The 18,440-nt window shown below is 60.0% G+C and overlaps 1 protein-coding gene across 8 annotated transcripts in view; it reads right to left on the bottom strand.

Annotated features, from left to right (window-relative positions):
* The window catches only part of SUMF1 (sulfatase modifying factor 1), a 152,236-nt gene extending 134,696 nt beyond the window's left edge, over positions 1-17,540 (bottom strand). For all 8 annotated transcript variants that reach the window (XM_090284868.1, XM_090284869.1, XM_090284867.1 and 5 more), the window contains exons 1-3: positions 17,304-17,540; positions 9,034-9,207; positions 6,620-6,694 (exon numbers count right to left, since the gene is read on the bottom strand). In XM_090284868.1, the coding sequence (XP_090140994.1) occupies positions 6,620-6,694; positions 9,034-9,207; positions 17,304-17,534 (480 nt within the window). In that variant the 5' untranslated portion in view covers positions 17,535-17,540. The remainder of the gene's footprint in view (positions 1-6,619; positions 6,695-9,033; positions 9,208-17,303) is intronic.
* Positions 17,541-18,440: the final 900 nt, after the last annotated feature.

The following is an 18,440-nucleotide window of genomic DNA, read 5'->3' as shown; positions in this document are numbered from 1 at the left end:
GGTGGCGCAGGCCAAGGATGGAGCACGCGAGGCCATGCGCTTTCACAGGTCAGGACAGCACATTCGCAACTGGACAACCTTCTCGTAAGGATCAAACGCGCTTAGACAAGCGAATGAAAAAGATGGACGTTTCTTGAAACATGGTGTACACGTGACAGCTACCCGGATAAAGAGAGCCTGGGAGAACTTGTCAGAGGGCACCAGTGAACGAGGAGAAGCTGCAGATCTCAGGACATTTAAATAAAACTGGAGGAGACTCGAGCAACTGCAAGAACCACACGGAACAGAGAGGGGCTGGCGAGACTCCTTGTTGAGCACCCAACACCAACGAGGAGAGGAGACGAGCAGGCTTAAGGAAAGAAGAGAAACAAATCCGTCTTCGAAAGAGGTAGGTCGTCAAGTCTGACAGCTTACTTCAAATTAATCCTAGATCAGGCACTTTGACTAACAGAATAGGTGAGAGAGAGAAAGGCATGCTTTTTCAAATACAGTATAAATATTTATAAAACTTAAGGCAAACAGGAAATTTTCCAGTACTTTTTGCTTCCGCTCGTAGTGACATGGCTCAGGCTGGAATACGAAGCGTCCCCAGGGCACTGGGCAGGACAAGCACTGATGACCGCCCTTGCGGGGGGACGGAGGCCAGGCGGGGCCTGCAGGACAGGCCAAAGCACCCGTGCACACACAGGGCCTGCCACACGACCCAGGTCCCTCGTTCTCCGCTGAAAGGGGCATAAATGCGCGCCAAGTGGATGTGGGCTTTTACAATTGGAGGAGACACCAGAGAAAAGGACATCCTACCGTCTGAAAGTACCTCTGGCTCCTTCAGGCAAAGAGGGGACCGTGTAAACGGGCAGAAGCTGCCTTGAAGCAGCTGGGCGACACTCGGCAGCAGCTCCGTCCCCAGCACCCAGGGAGCAGGTGACCTACTTCCCGCCCGAGCGCGGGGACAGGCCCACGCACACAGGAGGCTCCGTGTCCGCAGCCTCCTGCACCGCCGCCCAGACAGCCGCCACCGGCTGCCACCCATTCATTCGCTCCCAAGGGTCACAGGGAACACACCTAATTCCTTCAGGCCCCCTCCAGGTGCTTGTACAGCCATCACGACCAGTGCGCAGGCTTCCCCGGCCCCCCCGGCTCGTGTGCCCCACCTTCTGCTCGCTGAGGCCAAGCCAGGGCCCACGCCTGAGGCCTCGCCCCTCTCCCCACGGGCTCTCAGATGGACTTGCACGTAGCAGACCCCGGGGAGCACCTCTGCTCCCCGCACCCAGAGTCAAGGCCCGTCGCGTCTCACCTGGCCGACGACAAACCGCGCAGAAACGGGAATGAGGTGCACTCTCCGGGCCCGCAGGGCCCCCTGTCCCCACCTGCTGTGCCGCCCCAGCCTAACCCGCCCCACATGCCCCTGGTGCTCACGCCCTCTTCAGGGGCCCCACTGGCTCCACTCCTCATTTAGGTTCCAGAGCGGGTGACAGTTCCTCAGAGGAGTCACCCGGACCCCACAAGTAAGGGCAAAAAGAGCCCCAGCCCAGCACACCCAGACGCTTTCTACCCCCGGCTCTGCTCTGCTTCCTCCTCGGGCCACTGGCCGAGCGGACGGCAAGCCCACCTGTCCCAGAGCCTCCCGCTCCTGCAGAACAGCACCCGGGAGAGGCCAGCTCACGGCCGGCCCCCCGTTGGCCCCGTGGCACCTGGGCTGCTGCCTGGCCCGCAGCGCATTCTGGACAAGCATCTGCTGAGGGAATAATGCACCTGTTCTTGGGGTCTCCACGGTGTCCCAGCCCCTCCCCACCCTGGGGACCCCCTTCTGGACAAACAGCAGGTTAAACAGTCTCGGAGGGGCACCCCCTCTGTAGACAGGCTCTGCAGTGGGGAAGACACTCGGGTAGGTGCCCCCGCCACCCCACCAGGCGCTGAGGCCACCGCCTCCCTCGGGCCGCGGCTGCCTCTCCATAAGAGGACGGCTCTGGGCTGGATGAAAAGCCCCATCCATTCCAAGTGATCGCTGTCGCGGGAGTTTCTGGGAACGCTGGCCACCCCCGGGCATGACCCCTGCTGCACAATCTGCCTTTCTCTCCCCACAGTCACGATGCCAATGCCAGCGTGTGGAGGGAGGGACACCAGGATCATCGTTATCTCTAATCCAAGGCAGACCTCAAAAGACCCAGGACTTGAAAAGAAACTCAACCCAGACATATCGTTCGGATCTGAGCCCCGGGGCCCGCGTGCAGACTCGCCCTCCTTCCGAGCTGGTGGGGACGAGGGTCCGGTCACGCCAGCCTCCGCGTTCGTGCCCTCCAGCTATCACGCCTGCTGCTTCCTGGGCCCGCGCCACACGCGGACTCCCAGGTGAGGGGGACAACCGCTCTTTTCAAAAGCAGACACCAGACGTGTGCTGTGACAGTGCTCCCTTCTCATCTGACCCGTCAGCCAGGCCCGGGCTGCCCCTCCCCCCACCTCTGCCCGACGCTGGGCAGGGCGCTCTCGCCAGGGCAAAGCTGGCTGCCAACAGCAGCGGGTCACACCAGGTCCAAGCCCCACGGCTTTCAAACACTGAACACTCCAGCAGGTGATGCCCACCGGCATCCTCTCATTTTTAGACACTCATTGCGTGAACATGAGGTGGCAGGTCCTCTGCTGGGGACACTGGTGAATGACACATGCACACCCACCCCCCTTTGTGGAGCCGATCTGGTAAAGGCACAGACAAGTGACCAATGCCTGCTGAGTAACCGGAAGCGAGCGGAGTTCACGGGAGGAAGGCAGAAGCCATAAGAACTCACGGATGGGACGCCCTAAATGGGGAACGCGGGACGGCAGAGGGCACTGCACACGGACTGCCGGAGGGAGCCCGGCGCAGCCCTGACCACACGCGGCGGCAGGGACACAGCAGGCCGCCCCCAGGCGAGCGCCCCTGCCCTGCGAGGCTCCCCACCCCGAGAGCGCCACCAAGCACCCGCCCTGTCCTTCCCAACTCCCGTCCAGTTGTCCCCTGGGCCTGAGGGGGCCGCGGAGGGCGGATACGCCACTCTTTTCAATAACTTTCAAACAGATGGTTATGTGTTTGCATTTCTGTTTTGCTTCTCTAACACATTTGACATAAAACATGCATAAAGCAGGTAAAAAACGCATCTGGTCTGGGCTCGGCCTTGAGCAGCTGGGCCGGGAGGGCACCCGGCGGGCGGCAGGAGCCCTCTGCCACCCCGCTGAGAGCAGACCGCACGCGGAGCCAGAGGGCAGCTCCTCCCACGGCGGGAGCGAGGAGAAGCCACAGAGCAGCCCCGAGTGGTGGCCAGCCCCCGAGGAGGCCCAGCCCAGATGGCAGCTCCTGAGCGGCAGGGCCACCGGCAGTCCGAGGCGGCACCACCAGTCCGCCCGCCCGTCCACCCGCCCGCCGGCAGCTGCTGCCCGCGCAGCCCCGGACAGCGGTGGCAGGTGCGCAGGAACAGCAGACGCTACTCAGTCCCAACACAGACGGGCCTCGGGGACGTCCTGCCTCGGTGACACCCCAGGGCAGACACGGCCTGACTCCACCTCGGTGCGGTGCCCACATAAACGCAGGCACAGAGACACGCGTCACCAGGGACGGGGAGGGGGGCGGGGGTCACCGTCCAGTGGGCAGAGTCTCTGTCTGGGACGGCGAACGGGCTCCGGGGACAGACGCTGGTGGTGGCTGCACCACATGGGGCTGCGTCAGCGCCCACGAAGGGCCCCCTGCGCGACGGTCAGAACGGCAGGTGCTGCGTCACGTGCTCTGGACCCCTCCACCAAGTTCCACCGCCCCGCTCCTTCCCGCCAGGGACCCGGAGACAGTCAGCCGCCGGGGTTGCTCCACAGCGGCAGTTCCTTTACAACACCACCGTGACCCGAGAGCGGGCCCCTGCGGCCTTACCGACCCCACAAACGGGCAGCGGGAGAGCAGAGGGAAGGTCCTCGGTTTTCAACGGGACCAGGCGAGGGGACAGCCGCCGGGAGACACCAGGATTTCCTGTGCTAGGTGGTTCTGTGCGCGTATTTCACGTGGCCTTTCCAACGCCCTGCTGGGGGGGCGCGGTCTCCCTGTAAGCGGGGCAGTAAGCAAGGAAAGAGCAGGGTGCCACGGAGAAGCCCCAGCTGGGCTGGGGGGAGGGCACTGAGCGGACTGAGCGACAAAACCGGCCCGGGCAGAGGTGAGGCCGAACCTGGGGTCTAAACCTGAGCAGGGGACCAGGCTGTTTGACTTTAAAAAGAAAAAAAAGGCAGAGACTGAACACTGAAGGGAAAGAGAAGGAACAGGTGCCAGCCCCGGACGACCCGGGCGTCGGAGTTAACAGGTGAAGACTTTAAAGCTACAGGAGAAGGCGGAGCGAAAGACAGGGGTGCTCAGCAGAGAAAGACAAACTATTTTTAAAAAGAAAACTTGAGAACTGCGAAATACAGTATCTGAAGTAAAAATTCAGTAGATAGGCTCAAGAGCAGAGTGAAACTATACGGAGAAACGGGGAACCTGAAGACATAGCAACAGAGAGTAGAGAACGTGAAGGACAGAGGACAATCCAGTGTAAACCAAGGAGCAAAGCCCCAGGGCCCTGGCAGGGCACGTGACATCCACGCCCTGGGGTCCCAGGAGAGGAGGCTGGTGTGGAAGGAAAACCCGTGACTAATGGCTGGAAACCCCCTAAATGCGGTGAAAGGTATAGACTTACAGACACAAGAACCTCAACAAACCCCGAAAGGATAATCTCTAAGAAAACAATGTCCAAAAGCATCAAAATTAAACTGCAAAAGATGAAAGACTTTTTTTCATCTTGAAAGAAGCCAAAAAACAATAAATACAAGAGAACACTGATGCACAAGGAACCACGTGGCCAGGAAAGAGCGTGAGGACAAGTGACAGTGACCACAGGGGAGCTGCCAGCCCAGAGCCCTGTGCCCCGAGCTGGCTCCGCTCAGGACGCAGGGGGCAGAGAGACACGACGAGGAGGCTCCACTGTCCTAAGACTTGCTCTGAGCAACGGAAATGGTGCAGGTGAACGTACTCAGTTTCCATCTTCAAATTTGTTAAATGCATGAACAAGACAAGCAAGAAGCAGCGCCGTCTTGCGCCTTCTCGGCGTTTGCAGACACACTCACTGTCCGTGAGACCGTGACGCGGCGGGCAGGGCAGAGGCGCCCGCCCGCTTAGGAGGGGCCGACAGCTACTTGCAGAGTTAACATGTTAACTCCGTGGTAAACTGCGTACACGCAGTATAAGAACACACAGTGTATTTTACGTAAACACACGCCGAGACCTGTAGAACCCAAGGGATCGCTGAGACCCCAGAGGGGCGGAGGAAAGCGGAGAAGACGAAGCCGCGGCCCCTCGGATCACTCACAGTGTGCCCGCCCTTTCTAAACGCGCTTAGAAAGTCTGCTCCTCCGTTACGTGCACGTCAGTGAGTGGTGACCACAGCTGGCGCGAGCGGCTCGTCCTCCTGCCTCCAGGGCTCAGGGGCCCCGCGCAGCCCCGCGCGATCTGCCTCTGCCCCTGCACCGAGCGTGCCCGGAGGTCCTCAGGGACGAGAAGCCTGTTTCTGAGGATCAAGCACAAAGCCGTGGGCACAGTCCCCGTCCCCAACTCCACGTCTTACTTACAAGGGACCCCATCCTGAGCCGCTGACTCACAGGCACAGGGCCAATCTGACCTCAGAGCCCTTTAAAAACACGGATCAGATCACGTGACGGACTCGTCACACGAGCTTGTAAGGAGTGACACTCAAATGGAGCCCAGTCACGTTTTTGAACATTTCTCCGAAATGCACACCGGGAGGCGGCCAGCTCCCCCTGAGTGACGTGAGAGCAGTCAGGGTCCCCCTGTCCCCCCCCCCCGCCCCCCGCGCCAGCTCTGCCTCCTTCATTGAAGAGAAGAGCCTGGCTTCAGGTCACCACTGCTGCTGGCAGAGAGTGGACACGGGGAGGCGGGGCTCAGGCAGGACGGGGCTCCCGTCCCCAATGCCCGTATCCTCACCACCTCCCTTCAGTGGCTGACCCGCCCTCTGCCCTGTGCGCACCCCACGTCCCAGCTCACCCACTCTCCCGCCCATTCTCATCTCACTCGGCTGCCTGCTCGTGAGACGCGAGAACACTCACACACACGCGACCCTGCCCACGCGCCTCCACAGAAACACAGGCGCGGGCGGAGGGCGGCGCGCTGCCTCCACGACCCCTGAGAACGCACACCGAGCCCCCGTCCCTGGGCCCCCGGGCGGCGGGCACGCCCAAGTGAAGGGCCAGTTCCGTGGCTCGGCCTCCCAGGAAGGTCCGAGCAGAGGCTTGGTGACAACAATGTACCCACAGGGGTTCGTGGTCACGTGGGCAGCTCTCCCCAGCCCCGGCTCCTGTGACATCACGACGTAAGGGCAGAGGTTTGAAAGGTTCACGGGAGCGCTCCATTCTAGAAATGTCCGCGAGTGAGAGCCACCCAGGAACGGTGAGAGCCCCGCTCAGGCACCCAGTGTGTTCCCCAGGGGCACACACCGACGCTGGGCACCATCCTGGGCAACCCACAGCGAGGACGGGCGGGGCGGGGGAGGGGCAGGGGCCCTGGTCTGCGAACCGTCACCCAGCCCCCTCCACGGAGGAGCAGGGAGACCTCACTTACTGCCTGCTGGACGCCGGCCTTCACCTGCTCGCTCAGCAGGCCTTCGAAGACGAAGGAGTCGCCAAACTTCTCGGCCTGCAAGGAAAAGGAACGACATCCAGAAACGGCTACTGTGGGCGTGTGTCCCCCACGGGCCATTCTCTCTGCATCGCCAAAGTGACTCTTCTGGCCCGGCTACATCTCAGTTTCTCTGTGACCTCCCAGCGGGTTCAGAAATGACCCCACAGCGTCTGGCTTCCCACAAAAGGCATGAATGTCACTTAACAGAGACCCCGTCCACTCGTCTGGAAGACACCAGCTTTTGAGAAGGAAGGAAAGTCACCCCCCAAGCCGTGCAGATGACTTTGCAATGTAACAGCATCTCCACACGTGAGACTTCACAATCGGCCGCTGTCCTCGGCCGCGGCCCCAGGCCCGAGCCGAAAGAATCAGGCTGGCATTCTGACACGTTCTCACCCCCCGAAGGCGTCCACCGGGCTTGTAAACACCAAGCACCAGGTGGAGATCTGAGTTTCGTTACCTTCATCTGACATGACGGCATCAAGTCCTCGCGCCCTGGCTCTCTGGGGTGCACGTGACCCCATCCCGCAGACACCCCCGCCCCGGCCCTGGCTCTCAGGTCTCCTCGCCGGGTCCCCCCCACGTCTGACTGTGCCTGCTCACCCCCTGGGACACACAGCTCTTCCCCCAGCCCCCAAACCCCGCTGCTCCCCGGCCCTGTTCTCACTGTGTCCCCGGCCTCTCGGGCTTGGTGCCCTTGAGGTGACCAGACCAGCTTACTACAGGCCGCTGCTCCCCACCCCCCGATCCCGGAGGTCCGGGGTGAGGTCAGGAACCTGCACAGGAGAACGGCCCAGGCCGTGCAGGAGACCGCCCTCGGGGACACACCACGGACCACAGGGCCACCCTCCCACTCGCGGCTCTAACGAGCACCAGGGCACCAGTGTCCCCATGTCGCCGCCTGCAGGCCAGCCCCGTCCTCACAGGCACGGACTGCGCCCGGGCCCCCGCACTGCAGGCCTCACGAGCACTCACACCCCTCCTCCTGGATAGGGCTCACATCCTGCCCCCACCCTGCTCTTCCCGCCGGGCTCTGGGGCACCCCCACGGCTGCGTGCCTGGACCTTCACCCAACCCCACCTTTCGAACCCCTGCCACGTGCCAGCCTCGGACTCAGTGACGCAGATACAAGGTTCGTATCAGGGAGACGTGGTCCCTGTCCTTACAGTGCCCACGTGGCGGGCACAGACAAAGGCCACCTCCAACAGAGAAAGAAACTAATTACAACTTCACTGGCCTCGTAAGGCAGAGAGCACGGAGGAGGGGCCCCTCTGGGTGGCGTGAGCAGGGGGAGGACCCTCTTTGAGAAGGGGACAGAGTGACATGGCTCAGAAAGGAGAAGCAGTGCCATGCACAAAGGGCAGACGAGGGGCCGGGGGGCTCCAGGGGGGAACGTGGCCCCGGGGATGAGAGAGCATCATGTTTTCCAGGAGAAGAAGCAAGAGCAGCCGGACCAGGACGGGAGACCAGGAGCAGGTGACAGAAGGTGAGCTGGGGGGGCAGACAAGCCATGAGGTGGCAACAACAGGAAGCAGCCACATCGGTGGCAGGTCTCGTCATCATCATCACTTCTGAACAAAGGCCGCAGTGTCCGCAGCAGCAACAATGAGACAGGAAGTGTCTGGTCCCTGCCGGTGACAGACGCGCGGGCCCTGTGACGACCGCGGCCAGCCATCAGCCACATAACGGCGACGCGCAGCCTCAGCCGGAGGGCAGGGAAGCTGCAGGTGCGACTCTCCCGTCCCCCCCCGGATGCCCTACATTCTGGTCTCCGTCTCCACGGGGAACCGAGGCTGAGCGTCTGTCCTTGGAAGCCGTCTGCCGACTTAATCAGACTGTGCGTGGGCTTGCCCTGAGGGCATCCTCAGGAGACAGAGAGGGCAGGGCTGTGCCTACCACCACCAGGCACGAGAAGGCCACCAGGAGACGTGACAACAGAAACCAAACCGGAGCGCGGTTTTGCTCTCAGGCATTTGTGTTTTGTTTTGTTTTAACTTTAAAAAAAGAAGAAGTTTGGGGCCTGGGGAAGAAAACGGCCAGGCTCGCCACCCGCGGGCCCGGGCCAAGTCCCTCGCGGGAGCAGAGGGCCAGCCGAGGAAGCGGGGTGCGTCGGAGCCCCCCAGGAGGCCTCACGGGCCCCCCGCCTCCCCTCCGGTCCCGCGGTCGCACACGCCCACCCCCGGCCCTGCCTGCCACGCTGCGCGTCCCCGCGCGCTGGGGTGAAGCCAGAGCACTGGGGCGCTGCATCCCTGCTCCTGGCGGCGCACGTCGGGCCCGCTAACGCCCCAACACCGCAGCGCAGACGGGGACCCACGGGCCGGGCTGGGGTCCGCCCCCCCACCCCGTGGCCTTACCTCGGTCAGGTAGCCGGTGGAGTTCACAAACCTCTCGAAGTCTGCGTTACTGACTTCGTAGGCGTCCATGTAAAAGGCGTCCAGGGCGACTCTCCGCGCGGGCGCTTCCCCGTCCTGCCTGATCTGAGGGTCATCGGTGCCCATGGTGAACACGCCGGCGGGGATGGGGACCATCTGCGGTGAGAGAGACACGGGGTCCAGCCATGAGCACGCGCCTGCGGGAAGGGCGCCGCGCCCGGCACACAGCACGTGCCCCGGGGTCAGCAAACCCCACACGGAGACGAGGCTCACGTCCCACAGAAAGTGAGGGACAGTCAGAAACGAAGGGCTAATGCCTAGGAAAGGCGCGCCTCAGTCACGCGCCACACGGCACACGGCGGCGTGCCCGGTACAGGCCCGTGGCAGCGGCGGCCTGCCGGTGACACGTGTGCGACGGCCGGGAGCACGCGCGGCTCACACGTCTGTGGCCGCGTTCGGAGCGGGGCTACAACCAGACATAAAACACACCTTCCAAACCCACTGAGTGAAGGCGGGCCTCCGGCGCGGATGGAAGTCTTCCGTCGACGCCACGGAAAGTCTACAGCACCTGCTAAGGGACCGTGTCTTGTCCCTGACCAGTTCCTCACAGACTCTGACTGCACTGACCTGGGTCCCTTCACAGCCACTGGCCCTTCCCGTTTCCACGGACCGTGTTCGCCAGTGGCCGCCGCCAAGTCTGTGCCTGCGTTTCCCAACGAATATGGAGCCGCGTTCGACGACACGCGGGTCATAAACGTCCTACTCGTCCTGAGAAGTCATGCCTGACTGCTCCCGTCCCCTAGCCCCAACATGACGAGGGCACCCCGTCCTATGGGGTCTCCCCAGTGGCCACCCCCAACCTCTGCCCCCTTCTCTGCCGCAGACGCTGCAGCCACCTCGCCTCCGCGCCCTGCCCATCCCACCCCTGCCCCCAGGCCATCGTCTCTTGTCCATTCCACACACATGGAAGCCCCCCGAACTTCCTGAAACGCCCGTCTTCTGTGCCCGACGCATGTGATGACAGCTCAGCTTGTCACAGAGAGAAGATTAGAAACAGCCTCAGTGTCCACCAACCGTGGGCGGGTGAGGTAAGTTGTGGGCCACCCCTGAAATGGAGAACGAAGCAGCCGTAAGAAAACAAGGGGAAAGGTGACGCGTCCCCACGCTGGCACGAAGCGCAGAGATAAAGCGCTGAGGGAGCCGAGCCACGCGTGCGGCGGGGCATGGCTCTCCCGTGGGCGCCACGTGCTGTGTGTGCGCACACGGCCCTGGGAAGGCGTACGAGAAACTTACCCAGGGGTCGCTTGGGGACGGCTACTAGGCAAGCAGAAAGTGTCACACGGTGCGCCCTCCTATACTGCTAGTCTATCGCTAAACTATTTAAAAAGAAACAGCAAAATAAAGTGTCACTGCGATCCTGCCATGGACCCTTTCCTACTGAAACCCCCAAGCAGCCCCACCGCCTCTCAGGGCAAGAAAATGACAGACACCACTGCCTGGCTTCCCAAAGGAAGCCCACCTGCACCCTGTCTCTGTGTGACAGCGTCTGTGACCACGTGTCACCTCCGTCCCGGCCAGGACATATGCCCCTCACGGGGGCTCCTCCAGTGAACTCCTCTATCTGTCCCAACAAGGGACACGCACCGCGTTTTAGTTACGCGTTTTCACCTTCCCCGGCCCCCAGGCTCCTTGGGAACCGGAAGTGAAGTTCACGTCTGCATCTCAGCACCTATCACAGAACACAGTTCAGGGCAGGCACTCTTCACTGACTGAACAAGAGGAGCATGAATATAATGACTTTATCACCTGAATCATTCATAATTATAATCATCCGAAGTCCACGCCTCCGCTGACACAGCCCCGGACACGGACGGCACGTCTGCAGCACGTGGGTCTGTCCGCCAGCCCCGGCCCGGAGCCCGGCCCAGGCGCGCCAGGATGCGCATGACCTCCCCAGGTGCTGGGAACGAGAGCGCTCCGCCCCCAGAAGAGGTCAGAGTTTCACCAGCTCTGCAAAGCAACAAGCAAACAGAAGACTCCAGAGAGCAGCTCCAAGTGTAGTTAAAATGATTATTAAAATGATCGAATGGAAGGTTTCATGAAGGACTTTAAGGGAAAAAGCTTCGCCCTGCAGACACGCACGCAGGCGCCATTCCGGGGACGCAAAGACCAGCCCGCGAGTGGCCCTGCCCAATGTGCCTGATGAAGTCTTTCGACGACCTCATTTCCCGCCCGCCGCCCCCTCAAGGTGCGCACCCACGTGCAGACCATCACGGCTGCTGCTGTGGACGCCCGGCCTCGTCTCCTCTCCTCCTCCGTTGGCCGTCGGGGACTGCCGGCCCTGACTAGGCCAAGTTCCCATTCTGGAGGCCACAGATTAAAATAGCCTGATTGCTCTGAGTGGGTCATAATTTCCAAGACGCACGATGACGTGTTCTGTCCCACAAACGTAAAAAGTCCTCTGGTGAACCCGGAGTGCCAGGTGTGTCACTACTGTGCCGGCCCAAGGCCCGAAGCCAAACAAAAAGAACCAATTTATCAAGTCTTCCCTAAAGGCCCAGATTCAGACAATCCTTTCCTCCCCCAAAGCAAGTTAAAACCCCCTTTGCTGCCCCCCAGTTTCTGCCATCGCCGCTCAAGCCAGAGGCCCAGGTGACATCAAGAATATCTAGAACCATATCTGGGCCACCCTCACCGGCCAGGTGCAGTGGGCACCTGTTATTTCTCCCCACCTGGCACCCAGCCCCCCTCGTTCTTTTAAAGCACCCCCCGACGCCCCTTTGGAAATCAGGTCCCCAACAACAGCTCTGTGGCTCAGGGGGGCACCCGGGCTCCCCGTCGTGGGACGCAGGCCTGGCCAATCACGGCCCTCTTGTCGCCAGAGCCGGACAAGGCCAGGCCCACCACCCAGCAAAGGCAGCCTCAGGGGTTCCGCTGGAGCTGCCAGGGAAGGGCGCCTCTCTCCCAACTGTCCCATCGACAGGAGGAGGGACATTTCTGACAACAGAGCCTACGCAGATGAGAACCGAGAGCCCCGGAGAGGCGGCCGAGACCCCGCACCGAGCTGTGTCTGCGGCCAGACCCCCTCCCGAACTCCCCACGATGCCTCCCAAGGACGAGAGCCCCAAGTGCCCCCACCCCTCCTCCGCCTTGGCTTCTGCAGAACCTTTCCTTGCACTGGCCCGAGAGCTTTGTCTTATGCACAGAAATAGAGTAAGTTCATCTGCTACTCTTCTGTGAAGCTCCTCCCGGTCCCGTCCTTCCCCTCCTCAAACCCTAAGCTAAAAACGAGGCTCAGGAGACAGCCGGTGGTTTACAAGAGCAGCAGGCTCCCCGTCCACACCCCGCGGCCTCACCCTCCCACCCCACTGCCTCCCGCCAACGCCCGCACAGACCTGACCCTGCCTGGTGCCGTATTAGCCTCTCCTCGAGCCCCGGGGATCATAATCCCATGGAGCCTCCGCTGCCTCAGCTGTCAAGGGGGCGGGGGGGGGGGGGGGGAGAGATAATCTCTCTCTGGAATCGTGGGAGGAGCTACAGCAAAAGAACATTTTGCAAAGGTTTCTTTTAAAAGTATCTCATGTTGTGTCCATCAGAAAAGGCACCAAACCCTTCGAGGAGCTGTCACAGATCACCCACGGTGTAGAAGGCACTGGGCGGACAGGGAGACTGGGACAGGCGTGGAAGCGCTCAGCTGCACACCCGATGCTCGGAGGCCAGGCTCAAGTCACCCACAAACGGCAACGCAATGCTAGGGACCCTGCAGGAGGGCGGTGCTAGTCCTTCTTCCCGGGGGAGGGTTTCCTGGGAGAAGCGGTGTTCAAGGGCACCGTGACACACGAGCCACGACATCCAGACGGAACTCACCCAAACACAGTCACCACGTCACCCGTGATTCTCAATTCTTTTCGAATGACTGTTCTGAAAACAAGGCGGTGAAAACATTCTGATACCTCGTCACAAAATAACCAACCGGAGCAAGCGGTTAGGATCCTCTTCTCAATGAGAACTGTGTATTTTTCATCCAGTGGGAAGGTAATTAAACTTCTAAAGTAGCTACATTGTTTCCCAGGCGACTTTCACTGCCCTAACTTTCCCGGGAATCTGTCAACTTCTGGAGGGTAAAGCCCAGTGTGGTTTACTTCTCTGTGCTCCTCCTCTTGCCAAGGGCTCATTCAATAAATTAATCTACAAACACACACCTGAAAAGTGTTACATTTAAAAGTGTGACAGATCTCTCTCTCTCACTCACACACCCTCCAAAACCACGCCCGCTTCCGTCGCCGAGGGCACACTGGGCCTGCTTTGTGCCCACCCGGTCTCCTCGGAAGGCCCTTCGGCCTGCTCGGCCACCCCTGCTACGGAGGATGTCTCTCTCCTCCAAGGCCTGGCTCAAAGGCAGCCTTTTCTCTGAGGCACTTCCTGATGGGTCTGGGAAGAAATGAATCCTTTCTTCCTGCCCAAGTGCTCCTGTACACGCTCCTCCTACGGTATCGCCACCAGAGAAAAGTGAGGCTTCCATGTATGGGGGGGCGGGGGGGGACACACATCTCCCAGAGGGTGAATGCCTTGAGGGCAGGGCAGCGGTCTTTCTGTTGCCTTTATGCCCAGGACTGGACACTTACATGTGTACCAAATAAGCATCTGTTGAATTAACTAAGGAAATAGAAAACAAAGAAAAAATAAATTCAAGACAACCCCTATCAAAATTCCAGGAAGTTACTTTACAGTGATCAACACACTGATTCTGAAGTTTATATGGAGGCGAAAGACCCAGAAGAGCCAACACAATACTGAAGAAGACAAAGAAAGTCGGGGGAGTCATGCTCCCCAACTTCAAGACTTACCATAACTGCAGGAGCCAAAACAGTGTGGTATCGGAGAAAGAACAGACCAATAGATCAGTGGCAGAGCGGAGGACCCAGAAACAGCCCCACATAAGTACAGTCAGCTGATCTTTGGCAGAAAAAGCACAGGCCATACAACGTCACTTCAACAAACGGTGCTGGAATAACCGGACATCGTATGCGAAAAGGGGAACCGAGGCCCAGACCTTACACCCCTCACAGAAGTTACCTCAATACGGACCACAGGCCTAACTACACAACACAGAACTGTAAAATCCCTGCGGGATAACACAGGAGAAAACCTAGATGACTCTGGGTATGATGATTTTTCAGATAAAACATCTAAGGCACCATCCGTGGAAGAAACTGCTAAGCTGGACTTCATTAAAATCTAAGACTTCTCTCCCAAAGACAATGTCAAGAGAAAGAGAAGACAAGTCACAGGCTGGGGGAAAAATATGTGCAGAAGAGACATCTGATAACGGAGTGTTATCCAATACATACAAAGAACTCTTAAAACTCAATAATAACAAGCGATCCAATTTTAAAAAGGGCCAAGGACCTTAATAAACACCTCACTTTACAGATGGCAAAGAACCTCCACATCATGTCAACCAAAATGAATGCAGATTAAAACAATGGCTTACCATTTCACACCTGCGCCAACCCCAAAGGCTAGCCAGGCGTGGAGCAGCGGGAGCTCTCCTATGTTGCTAGCAGGACGGCAAAATGCAAAGCCGCGTTGGAAGTCAATTTAGCAGTCTCTTAACAAATTAAGCTTGCTCTTGCCACTTGGTCCAGCACTCAGGCTCCTTGGCATTTACCCTCAGGAACTGAAAACTCGCGTCCACACAGAAACCTGCGTATGACTGTTTACAGACGCTTCATTCATGCTCGGCAAAACTTAGGCACAAGACGCTTTCAATAAGTGAATGAGTCAACTGTGGCCCATCCAGACAGTGGAATATTATTCGGCCCTAAAAAGGAAGGGGCTGACGAGGTAGGAAAAGACTCGGAGGAACCTCAAGTGCATATTACTGAGTGAAAGGAACCCATGTGAAAAGGCTGCCTGCTGTGTGATTCCAATTACACACCCTTCTGGAAAAGGCAAAACTGCGGACAGAAGGACCCACCTGTCGCTGCCAGTGGGGAGGGGCGGTGGGGTAGATAGCTGGATCACAGAAGACTTTCAGGGCAAAGAAGAGACTTTGTATGACACCGTAATGGCGGATATACATTGTGCAGACCCACAGAATGTAAAACATCAAGAGTAAACCCTAAAGGAAACCACGGACTTTGGGTCATTACGATGTACCCATATAGGTACATCAGTGGTAACACGGACCCTCCTGGTAAGGCATGCTGATAATGTGGAGGCTGTGCATGGGCGGGGACGGGGTGCATGGGGAAATTTCTTTCCTTTCCTTTCAATTTTGTCTGAACCTAAAGACCTGCTGTAAAAAAAGACTTTAAAAAAAAGAAAGAAAGAAAGGGGGCAATCAATACAGCCACACGCCTGTCCCGATTCTGCACTTTCCGAATTTAGGGAAAATGACTGGGGCAGAATTAGACCCATGTCACATGCACGTGAACAAAATAACCGAAACCAAGGAAAACAGAAGTAAAGAAGTGCCGCCCGTGAAATCAGCTCTAGATTACAAGGCCACTTCAGACACGAGCATTGGGTTCCAAGTCCTCGAAGGCTCTGTGCTGTGTTCTCAGCAACCACTAATCCACTAACTGCTGGAGATGCCTGCAAACAGCACAGAAAGTGAGCGCAAGAACCAGCGAGAGATGACCCACGCAGTACCCAGCCGGGACACCGGACCTCCCTAAAGGGAGGGAAAGTGTGTATCTGACAAATGCGGAACCAATAGGAAGCTGGAGCACTTAAATGAGGAATGTTCAGTACTGGCCAGAAGATTCTAGACGAAATTTTGAGACAGACCAATGTGTACATGCAAATAAGACAACCGTGCCCTAGCGGGTGTGGCTCAGTGGACTGAACGCCGGCCTGTGAACCAAAGGGTCTCCGGTTCGATTCCCAGTCAGGGCACAGGCCTGGGTTGTCAGCCAGGTCCCCAGTTGGGGGCGTGCGAGGAGCAACCACACAGTGATTGCTCCTCCGTTCCCCTTTCTCTAAAAATAAACAAAATCTTAAATTTAAAAAAAAAAAAAAAAAAAAAAAGCCAGCCACGCTCTTAGTCCCAAGGCTAACAGACACAGGGCTTCTTCAGGAGGGAGAAGTCGGTTCCTAGGCACCATGCACGCGAGAGGGGAACTGAAATCAGTTGTGGCAACGCACACTCAGTAGCCACACAAGCGGTCATCCTCCGAGGGACGGGAAGAAACACTTTAAAGGCCAATAATTACGCAGGACGGAGAACAAGGAGAAGCTACCACCCTGCTGACACTACACCTGAGACGCAAGATTACCGCCGTGCTCCCAGCACCCTCCCCGCCCAGTCGGGGACACACTGCAGACCAGGGCCCGCCATGAACTGGGAGCTCAGAGTCAGGCCGTGCTCCTGGGGAAGGAAGGGGGGTCGGCCCAGAGCGCCCGAGAGGGAAGGGGGAGCAGGGGGGCGGGAGGGAGCGCTCCTGCAGGGGCCCGAGGGCCCGCGCCCCGTCCCGGTCCGGAAGCTGCTGCCGCGCCTGGCCGACGCGCGAAGGCCCTGGCCGATGGGAAGGACTTAATCGTCGTCAAGGCCATGTCCACCTGCCGGCCCCTAACACGTGCAGCACGGGGGCGCGACCGTCGGTGGCCGTGAGAAAGCACCTGCCGTCCCCGGAGCGCTGTGCTGCAGCGCCAGGGACCCAGGACGGCGGGACGCGCCCGTGCCACCGGAAGCGCGGTCCCCGGCCAGAGGCCACCGAGGCGCAGGGACGGTGTCGCAGACGCGGATCCTGGTGAAAGCCCCACCGCGTGCCTTCCGAGCCCGGCGGTCGCTAACCCTGCGGGGGTCGCGGGGGCGCCATCGCTCGTCCGCGTTAAAAGCAGGAACTTCAGCGAACGGTGTCGTAAACTTCTGACTAATAATCACCTAAGTAATTTCCCTCCAACTTCTCACGCGGTTACTTTGCATGGAGGGCGGTGGTCATCCGCGCGACCGCTCTTAGCGGGCGGGGGCCGGGGGAGGAATGGAAGGTGAGAGGCGACACCGGGGGCCGCGGTCCGGCCGGCACAGCCCCCAGGGCTCAGGGTGACGCCGCGCCCCACGGCCAGGCGTGCGGGGCCGGGGCCCGGGGACCCGGGAGGGCCCGTCCTCCCACCGCCGCGGCCGGCGCGCGACCCCTGGGGTGCGGCTGGCACCGTCACGCGCCCCCCCGCCACCCCCGGCCTGGCGCAGGGCGACGCTGCGGCAGCGCGGGCCCCCCTCCCCGCCGCGGGGACCGAGAGCGCACCTGCGCGGGCGCGGGCGGCCGCGGTCCGGGGCCCGGGCCCGGCGCGTTCGCCTCCCGCGAGTACCGGTGCGCGGCCGCCGAGCTGCCGGGGACCCCGCGCCGCTGGGGGGCGCCGCAGCCGCACGAGCCCGCGCCCGCCGCCCCGCCCGGCGGCGCCAGCAGCGGCAGCAGCACGGCTAGAGCGAGCGCGGCGCGGCGGCCCCCGGGCGACCCCAGCGCGGGCGCGGCCATCTTGTCCCGCCGGCCACGTGACCTTGCGGGTCACGTGCCCCGTCCTCCTTAAAGGGGCCGCGCCGCGGGCCGACTCTCCTGGGACGTGACTTCGCACCTTCGCTCCGCCTCCCTCCGCGGCTCTCCTTGTAGCTGCGCTCCTCCCGGGCCCCGCCGACGTAACGACGGGACGGAACCCTGCAAAACTCCTGGCCTTCCACGGGTGCCGCGCCCCGTGACTATTTCTGGGTCGAAAGCATTGTCACCAAGTTTACTTAGCATTTGCTCTGTGCCAGGCGCCGTGCCGGGAAAGCCCTTCGCTTTTTGAAAACTCTTGTGATCCCCACAACGACCCTGTCGTCTTGGGTACACAGAGCAATTAAGTGACTTGCCCAAGGTCACATGGCAAAGGAGTCAAAACATGAGACTTAGACCCCGCCGCAGCGGGGCTCGCTGTCTAACGGAAAGCTTCGGGCCGTGAGTGTTAACCGTCACGCCGCACTGTTGGCGATTTTAAATAAGCTTCCCTGAACTTGGACATGGAAGGCGGCCGCGTTGAAGGCCATGTCACCAAGGGATACGGTTAGAGGAATCCAGGCCCTGGGACGTGAAGACAGGGACTTGCAAAGCGGGGCCCCTCCCAGAGCGGCAGCAGCGCCGGGGAGCGTGTCAGAAACGCACCTCGCGGTCGGAGTCCCCTGGACGGGCCGTGCGCGCGTCCTCCGGGTGACTGACCACGCGGGAGCGCACGGCGGTCTGAGAGCCGCGGGTCTACAGAGTCCGGCTTCTTCAGGGGACAATGCGAAATGGAAGCAAACACAGGACGGCGGAAACGTGCAGATGAAAAGCATCTCAGCCACCTGCCACGTAGGAACCTTATTTAACACCGATTCAAACCTACTGATCTCAACATTTTTAGGACGATCA

This window comes from Furipterus horrens, unplaced genomic scaffold (assembly GCF_987537825.1).
Source record: "Furipterus horrens unplaced genomic scaffold, mFurHor1.1.pri manual_scaffold_7, whole genome shotgun sequence".
Taxonomy (NCBI): domain Eukaryota; kingdom Metazoa; phylum Chordata; class Mammalia; order Chiroptera; family Furipteridae; genus Furipterus; species Furipterus horrens.
This window is presented reverse-complemented; position numbering and strand designations above follow the sequence as displayed.